The sequence below is a fragment of the Cebidichthys violaceus genome, unplaced genomic scaffold (assembly GCF_023349555.1).
Source record: "Cebidichthys violaceus isolate CVI_PGR_0920_01 unplaced genomic scaffold, fCebVio1.0.p SCAF_52, whole genome shotgun sequence".
NCBI lineage: Eukaryota > Metazoa > Chordata > Actinopteri > Perciformes > Stichaeidae > Cebidichthys > Cebidichthys violaceus.
The window spans coordinates 1,506,517-1,516,516 of NW_027176728.1; the positions used below are offsets into that span (position 1 = coordinate 1,506,517).

Consider the following 10,000-nt stretch of genomic DNA (forward strand, 5'->3'; position numbering starts at 1 on the left):
TCAGGTAATTTAACTTAAAAGCTTTTAAGAAAAATGAACCGCAGCAAGACCGGCATAGTCCTAATAAATCCAGATGTTTAAACTAACTTCTGTAAACTTAAAAAAGAATCAACTTACTACTACGCGTCACAATCACAGCAGAGTAACGGACGTTATACGCTTGTTTTATTGGAGCGAATGGTCTCCATCTGTGGATGTGCACAGTTTTAATGAAACGCCACAATTTTATAATTCATAGCAAATTATGTTGCTGAACCCCCTGACAGAGTGACCCCACTTTGAGAACCTCCGGATCAACCCACAGACTGCATACAGGAAGTGGACGTAGTCGTTGCGACGCCACCCATTGGTTTGTGGATTGGCGTTTTCAAGCCTGAAGTTTGGCTTTTTTGCGGTTGCCATCTTTGTTTTTTTTTTTGCAACCAGGGAACAGAACTGACCATATTTGGAATGTGGAGGAGTGACGTAGAGACGCCCTAAAGCTTCTCCTGCTTTATGGTCTGTTTGACTCTAAATGGATCATAACTTACTAAATGAACATCGTGCTGTATTGAAGAAGACTGTAAACTAGAGATTGAGACCATAAACTCATGTTTACAATGTTTACTGAGGGAATAAATCAAGAGAGAAGTAGAGTCATTTTAGACTAGACTTCTATACAACCAGAGGAGTCGCCCCCTGCTGGACACTAGAGAGAATGCAAGTTTCAGGCACTTCTGCATTGCACTGCATGAATGTTGCTGTCTGGTTCAGCCGAGCCACGCTAAATATAGGATAGGCTAAAGCCAAGTGTTGCTAATAGTAGCACTAGGGTGATTCTAAATCAATGCTAGGCTAATGTTCGTCTTGTGGCTATTTTTAGGTGGCAGCACGTTGGGTCCTTCTTCTCTTACAACACTGTGACATCCCATCTGAATGAAATGGGAACTGTGTGTGTGTGTGTGTGTGTGTGTGTGTGTGTGTGTGTGTGTGTGTGTGTGTGTGTGTGTGTGTGTGTGTGTGTGTGTGTGTGCGCACATCGAGTGATGTAATAGTCAGACAACATTTTCCGGACTAATCAATCGCTGGTTCTCTCTCTCTCTCTCTCTCTCTCTCTCTCTCTCTCTCTCTCTCTCTCTCTCTCTCTCTCTCTCTCTCTCTGTTTGTCCGTCCCACAGTGGTGGAGGTGAAGAGCAGCCTCCCATCGGGCATGCAGAGCCCAGTAGGAACAGCAGGCGAGCAGAGAGGAGGAGGCGGAGAAGGAGGTGAGTAGGGAGTCAAGAGTTACTTAAAGGGGAACTCCACCGACATAAGGACGCAAATTAAAGTAAGCGAACAGAGCAACGTGATCAGGATAAATAAAGAGCGACCTCTCGTCTGTCGCCATTTTTTCCAGGTGGGGGTCCAGGAGAAGGCCCAGGAGGAGGAGGAGGAGGAGGCCCAGTGGATCTGCGGACCGAGCCCAGGGTGGGGTCTCTGTCTGGGGGGGCGGCGGCGGCGGCGGCGGCGGCGGCGGTGGACACGGCCATGAGGGAGCAGCAGCTCCAGCAGGAACTGGTGCTCCTCAAGCAGCAGCAGGAGCTCCAGAAGCAGCTGCTGTTCGCGGAGTTCCAGAAGAAACACGAAGTGCTCACGAGGCAACACGAGGTCCAGCTGCAGGAGCACCTGAAGGTAGGCATCCACGCGTTTCAGTCGCTCCCCGAAAAAAAACCAACCCCACTCTCTCCTCGTCACCTCAGTAAAATGTGAATGTGTGTGTGTGTGCGCGTGTGCATGTGTGTGTGTGCAAGCAACAACAGGAGCTGTTGGCGGCGAAGCGGCAGCAGGAGCTGGAGCAGAAGAGGAAGCTGGAGCAGCAGAGGCACGAGGAGCAGGAGAAGCACCGGCTGGAGCAGCAGCTGCTGCTGCTGAGGAACAAGGAGAAGGGCAAAGAGAGTAGGTGACGCCGGCACCGCTGTCCACCCACGAGACAAAGCGTCCCCGTCCCCCCGTCGTCCCCCCCCCGGACCCACCGCCCCTCACTCTTGTGATGTGCTTTTTTTTTGTCCCCTGAAGGTGCCATCGCCAGTACAGAGGTGAAGCTGAAGCTGCAGGAGTTCCTTCTCAATAAGAAAGAGCCCGGCATCGGCGGACTGAACCATTCCTTCTCCCCAAAGTGCTGGTGAGGATGGTGGCTTGATAAATACATAATGAATAATAAATAAAATAATTTCCCAATAAGACATCATCACTTTTTAAATAAATACATCAACAGTAATGTATTCCGTGTCTGAAAAGGGCCAGAAGAGACACAAGTTCATTTCAACAGTCCCTACAGGAAGAGAACGTCCTGTAGGGTTTTGTGTCAGTCCTCGCAAAGCTTTTTCCCCCCAAATCCATTTTGAACCAACGTTCAGAAATACAACATCAATCCGAAAATGTTTCCACAGCAACAGGAAATAACAGGAGAGGTATTCTAGGAAATGTAGGAAAAGTGAAGTGAAGAAAATGACACTTAGCGGCCGCCTAATTCGCTTCCTCCTCCTGTGTGTGTGTGTGTGTGTGTGTGTGCGTGTGCGTGTGCGCAGGGGAGCCCAGCACATCTCCCTGGATCAGGGCTCTCCTCCGCAGAGCAACACCCCAGGAACTCCTCCCTCCTACAAACTGCCCCCGCTGCTGGGGAACTACGAAGGCAAAGACGACTTCCCGCTCCGCAAGACAGGTAGGAGACGGATGCAGACAGTGGGAGGATATGTGTTTTTGTGTGTGTGTGTGTGTGTGTGTGTGTGTGTGTGTGTGTGCGTGATTTGTCACTTTGCCATTTAAAAGTTATCTGACGAAGGATTTTGCGGAGGTGGAGTGTGGTGTGTTTATGTTATATGTATGTGTGTATGTGTGAGTCAGTGTGAGTCTGACTCACCAGGGAAGAGGTAGCCCAAATCTAAAGGGAACACACACACACACACACATATACATACACACACACACACACGCATTTCAGTTATAACCAGGCGGCAACCTCCGCTTCTGAAAAGTGAAGCCGATGCAGAAGTGCCTTAAACCTGCATTCTCTCTAATGTCCATCAGGGGGTGACTCCTCTGGTTGTATAGAAGTCTAGTCTAAAATGACTCTACTTCTCACTTGATCTATTACCTCAGTAAACACTGTAAACATGAGTGTATGGTCTCAAAAGTCCTCCTCAATCCAAGTATGGTCCCTTCCATTCGTTGGTTGGCAAAATCCAAGAACGAACTCGAGGCTTCAAAATGGTAGTCCACAAACCAATGGGTGACATCACAACGTCTACGCCCACTTCTTATATAAAGTCAGTAGTTCCGTCTGCTTGCATGTGAAAGCATTTTCGACATGTTCTAGTCAGTCAGATCAGTCATTGGCCGCCCTGATCCCACATAGTCCATAGGTAAGCAATGATAAAACATCCAGGTTTTCCCCCTTTTAGGACCTCTGGAAGCTGTTCAGGCGGCTCCAACCAATAAAACATAGATGCTTACCCTTCTTCCTGCTCTCTGCCCTCAACCTTGACTTTTAGACCAAAGCCACCTTAAAATACACCTGCTGTGGCTGCTCATCCAGCAAAACCGGCCAGCCGGGCCAAAATGTAACGTAGGATTTACCAAGACAGCCTGCTCTCCGATAGTCTCCTGTTGGCAAATCACCAGGCGCCTTAAATACCCCCCACCAAATACTCTGCAGAGCAAAAACCCTGCCCTTGAAAAGGGAATGAAACAAATAACACAAGATGAAATGCTACAGTCACGCAGTGTATATGCTTAGGGCTTTTATTGTGAAAGGTAAGAACGGAAGAAATGGATCTGGTCTGCGCTGCCTTTGTCGAGGTTGAAAGGAGGACTAAAGTTTGCCGCCTTCGCTCGTTGTTGTTGTGCTACATAAGATCTTTTTGAAAATATCCGTTCCGAACGACGTGATTGGTTGATGCCTTTATTCGCAATGTTAAAGCTACGAAAGATCTACTTGGCTCCAGAAAAAAAACTGACGTTGCTTTTTTTTCTCTGCACCGTAATATTCACGTTCTGTGTGGAATGACAAAAACGGAAGTTTGAACAAATATGTTGTTGTGTAAATTAGGTCTGGGCGATGTGGAGAAAAATCAAATATCAGAGCATTTGTAACAAAATGCCTCTACTGGTATTGGGACGATATTGTAGGGTTGACCATTGGTGCTTTTACAAAATATCTACATTTTAGATTTCTGATAAATAATCAGCAATAATGTGGATATGATGACTAAGTGCGCAACGGCAAATAATAGAACTGGTAAGTTCAGAAAATGACATTGTTTTACTGTAATGCAGCCTATTAAAAACCAGGAAAAGACAACACTTGTATAACAATAATGGGTTATCCAAAATCTAAAACATAATCGGTATATATAGCCCAGCCCTAGTGCCAATTAGTCGCACGGAAACACATATTTTGGCACCGAGCTGAGCTGTTCCCCCCCCCCCCCCCCCCCCCCTGTCTCCAGTGTCGGAGCCCAACCTGAAGGTGCGTTCGCGGTTGAAGCAGAAGGTGGCAGAGAGGCGGAGCTCTCCGCTTCTCCGCAGGAAGGACGGAACCGTTATCAGCACCTTTAAGAAGAGAGCCATAGAGATATCAGGTGAACACACACACAATGCTGCAGGTGACGGCGTTCTGCATTCTGAAAGGAGCTCAAGGTGGCAAACAGTCAGAAAAACACAGTCATAGTGCGTTTAGTGTAATGTGTAATTTGCATTTTTTTAACTCTCTCTCTCTCTCTCTCTCTCTCTCTCTCTCTCTCTCTCTCTCTCGCTCTTTTTCTGTGCGTCTTTGTCTCTCGACCAGTGTCCTCTCTCTGTAACAGCGCTCCAGGTTCTGGTCCCAGCAGTCCCAACAGTTCCAACTCGGCTATCGCCAATGGCAACACGGGGTCGGTCCCCAACATACAGACTGAGGTACATCAACACTTTATGTTTATGGTTCCTTTACACTCACCGACTCATGCTGGTTTCATTTTACACCATGTCATGTCTTCATACTGGACACACAGCTCCAGCCTGCCCCCTACAGTTCACTGTGGTTTGTACATTTACAAAACAAGTGTTTTAACATACATCAAAACCTGTGCAGAAGTGAATAGGTGACTAGCTGGAACAGTTTAAACAAAAGTGATTTTATAGTTATATTAATAATAAAGAAGACTTGAAGGGAATTTTAAAAGGGTGTTAAGGGGTTAATATGGAATTTTAATAAATATGTGATAGATGGGATGGAACTGCCAGTGAGGGGTAAAATGTGCTGCAGTCTGACCCTTTAAAAACCTCTCGCCGGATGTTGTTCTTTGCATTACTTGAATAGTTTAATGGCTTTAAATTAAAAACCATAATAGCTCGAGCGTTCATTCTTTTCGCAGCAGAAGGTCTGTCTTTACGTTGCTATCAGCGCCTTTACAGTGTCAAATATTTTTTTTAAATGGCTCAAATTATGTTCGTTGTGTTGAAAATTATTCTGTTCATGTTTCTAAAGTTTAAATTATTTAAGAAAGAATATGTACTGTATATTGTGCATCTGTATTCAGTCAGATTTATTTTATTATTTAATAATTCATCACTTAAAACGATTATTATGGTTTGTTGAATTCCATAACCTTTTAGTTTAGGTTGTACAGATTTTAGGGATGTGAAGCATTTGAAGGTAATCCCAAGAAATTAGATTAGATAGATTTATCTAGGACATGTTAACAAATTATAAGAAAACAGAACATGTGATAATCACATTAGTACCAATGGAGGCAACATTTTCATTACTGTGAAAAAACAACATCCAGACTTCTTGCATATGTGTGGACATTTAAAAACACAGGTCCAAGAAAAATGTCTAAACCACCGGTGGAGACTTTTATTAAGATGGAGAATACCTTAGAAAAGACTCAATATTATGTGTTTGGTTTGGTTTTTAGGGGAAATATAGCAGCACGTCATCAGCGTAGCATTGATAAGGAATGTTTTATAAACAGATCCCAGCATAGAGATGTTTAATGCAAAGTAAATAGGGTGTAAAATAGAACCTTAGAGTAACACAAGAGACGGTAGCACAAAAGTCTATGTTGTCGTTAAGAAACAAACCACTCCGAAGTGTTCAAATTGAATGCCTGATAAACATTTGAATCAATACTTTGGTACATCTTGAAACTATTTAGATTATCTCTCCAGGTTATTTCATTACAGGTTGAATCACAGACTACTCAAACATAACCACTCACTAGGGAGGAGTTTATTATGGGCTTAACTGTATCAACTACTTCCTTAAGAGGGCATTCTAAAGTGGAATTCTCGCCTTGAATTCCAGTGATGACTGAACAGATGTCAACAGGTTGTGGGTGTTTCCTTGTTGGAGCGTGGAGCATGGTCCTCCTTTTCTGAACGGGGATAATGAGGCTTGTAAATACCGGCTCACAGGCATCATCATCATTTATCCCAATATGTGCAGGTTGGCTTTTATATGAGGATTGAAGCCTGGAGACAACTGAGATCATTGGCAGATGTGTTTGATAGGGATCAGGGCTCAACAGGAACTTTTAAAAGCGGGCTGCCAACCTGGCAACCGGGCATCAGCTTTTGGTTGCTTCTATTTTTGTATTTGCTTAAAATGCTCCTGTGTGCACATAAGTAAACGCACCAGTGCAATTTCAGCGTTGTTTGGTTCCGGTTCTGACTGTGACAGCAATATTTAAATATCACTAATGTAACAAATACAAAATATTTATTTATCCCTATTTTTTTTTTTTTACAGTTAAAAAGTAAGAATTTGGTTTCCAATATACCTTGAAACAGCCAATCCCAAGAAAGAAGCTCTAGAGAGAGGCTTCAGAGAGTGGACAGACTTGATTTGAGAGAGATTGTGTTTGTCGGAGCTTACGGTAGATGTAAAAAACAATGGTTACCATAGCAACTTGGAAGAATCTACAGTGAATACCAGCGGATAACCATCAGACCACCCCATCAACTAACCAGTCTGCCTACGTGTCTGTCCGTCTGTCTGTCTGCAGCTGAGATCTCTCCATCAGACACTGGGGGCTGATGGGACATTGAGTCCTCTGAATCTCTACACCTCGCCCTCCTTGCCGAATATTTCCCTGGGCCTCCCTGCCAACACACACATCACGGTGGGTCAACGCAGCACTCCAAAAAAAACACAGAGGTGCACAAAAACACATTCTGAAAATATGTAACGCCAGCATCCTGTAGAAGAGAATGAGACGATTAGTGATGTTATCTTCACAGTAGACATAATGTAGGGTTTGCTGCTTCTGTTCTCTCTGGGGCTATAGTATAGTAATACGGCACAATTGACCGTTCACTAGTTAGTTACCGTTGCAGATTTATAACAGTGTCTTAAATAGCTATAATATTTCACCCAGAAGTAGAAAAGAAAAACAGGCTGAAATGATGGCTGTGGATTTTTATCAACTCTAGTGGTTGAGTGGTGGGTGCCTTGACTTGTCTGTGTGGTAACCATGGTAATGTCGTGTGTTCCCCCCCCCCCCCCCCCTCCCCCCTCCACAGACCTCCCAGGCACTGTCCAACCAGCAAGAGGCTGAGCGTCAAGCCATCCAATCGCTGCGAGGGGGCGGAGCTCTAACAGGGAAGTTTCTCTCCACATCCTCCCTACCGGCAGGTAAGCTTTACCATAACTCATTAATTATGAGTTATTACCCTTAAATGATTACGTTTCAGTAATATACAGTGTATAACTGTATATAAATATGTATGCAAATATCAGTGTCGTTCAATATGATTTATTCACTTTTAGTTTTCAAATTGATTCTGTTATTTGGAGCGAGTCATGAGTTATTAATGTTTCTTTGCAGGGGTGGGGCATGAGGTAGAGACAGCGCCCCCCAGCTCTCATTCCGCCCATTCCTCGTTATTGCAACATGTACTACTGCTGGAGCAGGCCAGACAACAGACTGCTATGCTAGCTGGTACCTACACACACACACACACACACACACACACACACACACACACACACACAAGTACACTTAAGTGCATGCACACATCCAGGTTAGTGTCCACCCTTAACTCATTGTCTTTCTGCTATGACCCTCCGCCTACTTAGTCCCCATGTACAGCCAGTCACCGTTGGTTACGGCTGAGAGAGGCGTGTCCAGCGGCATGCGGGCGGTCAACAAGTTGCCTCGCCACCGGCCGTTGGCTCGGACCCAGAGTGCACCTCTGCCCCAGTCCCCCCAGGCCCTGCAGCAGCTGGTGGTCCAGCAGCAACACCAGCACTTCCTGGAGAAACACTACAAAGTAAAAAAAAAAAAACCACCAAAAAAACGTTCACACACACAAATTCACACATGCGCACGCTCACTTACTAACATCACCTTGTGTGTGTGTGTGTGTGTGTGTGTGTGTGTGTGTGTGTGTGTGTGTGTGTGTGTGTGTGTGTGTGTAGATTCTATCGAAAGGGGCGGAGCTTCCTAGGCCTCCGCCCACCCACCCAGAGGAGACTGAGGAGGAGCTAACAGAGACCAATGACATGCAGGAGGAAGACGACGGGGCGAGCCTTCACAGGTGTGCCATTTTTGACAGCAGTCAGCATCAATGACTGAGCAGTCTTTATTTCTATATACTGTACGTTACCGTACCTGTCACTCTGACCAATCAGGCTTCAGAAGGAGGGGTCAGACGACAGCACACCCTCCTCCGAGCGGCTCGGTGTGCACGTGAAGTGTGAGGAAGAGCATGGGAGCGTGCACGTGAAAGGGGAGAGCACAGAGAGCGAGCTGGATGAAGAGGAGGAAGACGACGACGTCATCCAGCTGAGGGAGGGCGACGAAGAGGAGAGGGGGAGCTACACGCAGGTCTGTGTGCTCGCAATGCTTTGCTCTGTAGAGACTGGTGTGATGCTAGTGAGGCTATGATAAATAGTTGAACTAGTTAGCTAACATTAATGGATAAATCGTTGAACTAGTTAGCTAACATTAATGGATAAATGGTTGAACTAGTTAGCTAACATTAATGGATAAATGGTTGAAATAGTTAGCTAACATTAATGGATAAATGGTTGAAATAGTTAGCTAAAATAATGGATAAATGGGTGAAATAGTTAACTAAAAGTAATGAATAAATGGTTGAAATAGTTAGCTAAAATAATGGATAAATGGGTGAAATAGTTAACTAAAAGTAATGAATAAATGGTTGAAATAGTTAGCTAAAATAATGGATAAATGGGTGAAATAGTTAGCTAAAATAATGGATAAATGGGTGAAATAGTTAGCTAAAATAATGGATAAATGGGTGAAATAGTTAGCTAAAATAATGGATAAATGGGTGAAATAGTTAGCTAAAATAATGGATAAATGGGTGAAATAGTTAACTAAAATAATGGATAAATGGGTGAAATAGTTAGCTAAAATAATGGATAAATGGGTGAAATAGTTAACTAAAAGTAATGAATAAATGGTTGAAATAGTTAACTAAAATAATGGATAAATGGGTGAAATAGTTAGCTAAAATAATGGATAAATGGGTGAAATAGTTAGCTAAAATAATGGATAAATGGGTGAAATAGTTAGCTAAAATAATGGATAAATGGGTGAAATAGTTAACTAAAATAATGGATAAATGGGTGAAATAGTTAGCTAAAAGTAATGGATAAATGGGTGAAATAGTTAGCTAAAATAATGGATAAATGGGTGAAATAGTTAGCTAAAATAATGGATAAATGGGTGAAATAGTTAACTAAAATAATGGATAAATGGGTGAAATAGTTAGCTAAAAGTAATGGATAAATGGGTGAAATAGTTAGCTAAAAGTAATGGATAAATGGGTGAAATAGTTAGCTAAAATAATGGATAAATGGGTGAAATAGTTAGCTAAAATAATGGATAAATGGGTGAAATAGTTAGCTAAAATAATGGATAAATGGGTGAAATAGTTAGCTAAAAGTAATGGATGAATAATTGAAACACTTGTAATGAATATTTTTGTACATAACTGGCTAGAAGTAGCGGATAAATGGTTGATAAGT

General features: G+C 43.5%; 1 protein-coding gene across 6 annotated transcripts in view; it reads left to right on the top strand.

The window, feature by feature from the left end:
* Positions 1 to 10,000, top strand: part of hdac5 (histone deacetylase 5) — a 49,673-nt gene that overhangs the window by 25,785 nt on the left and 13,888 nt on the right. For 5 of the 6 annotated variants that reach the window (XM_068731528.1, XM_068731527.1, XM_068731526.1 and 2 more), the window contains 13 exons: positions 1,158 to 1,244; positions 1,376 to 1,650; positions 1,755 to 1,914; positions 2,035 to 2,140; positions 2,547 to 2,680; positions 4,467 to 4,598; positions 4,805 to 4,914; positions 7,008 to 7,124; positions 7,525 to 7,636; positions 7,830 to 7,943; positions 8,081 to 8,274; positions 8,423 to 8,541; positions 8,636 to 8,831. In XM_068731528.1, coding sequence (XP_068587629.1) covers positions 1,158 to 1,244; positions 1,376 to 1,650; positions 1,755 to 1,914; positions 2,035 to 2,140; positions 2,547 to 2,680; positions 4,467 to 4,598; positions 4,805 to 4,914; positions 7,008 to 7,124; positions 7,525 to 7,636; positions 7,830 to 7,943; positions 8,081 to 8,274; positions 8,423 to 8,541; positions 8,636 to 8,831 — 1,856 coding nt within the window. The remainder of the gene's footprint in view (positions 1 to 1,157; positions 1,245 to 1,375; positions 1,651 to 1,754; positions 1,915 to 2,034; positions 2,141 to 2,546; positions 2,681 to 4,466; positions 4,599 to 4,804; positions 4,915 to 7,007; positions 7,125 to 7,524; positions 7,637 to 7,829; positions 7,944 to 8,080; positions 8,275 to 8,422; positions 8,542 to 8,635; positions 8,832 to 10,000) is intronic. The other variant, XM_068731530.1, reaches the window with a different exon arrangement.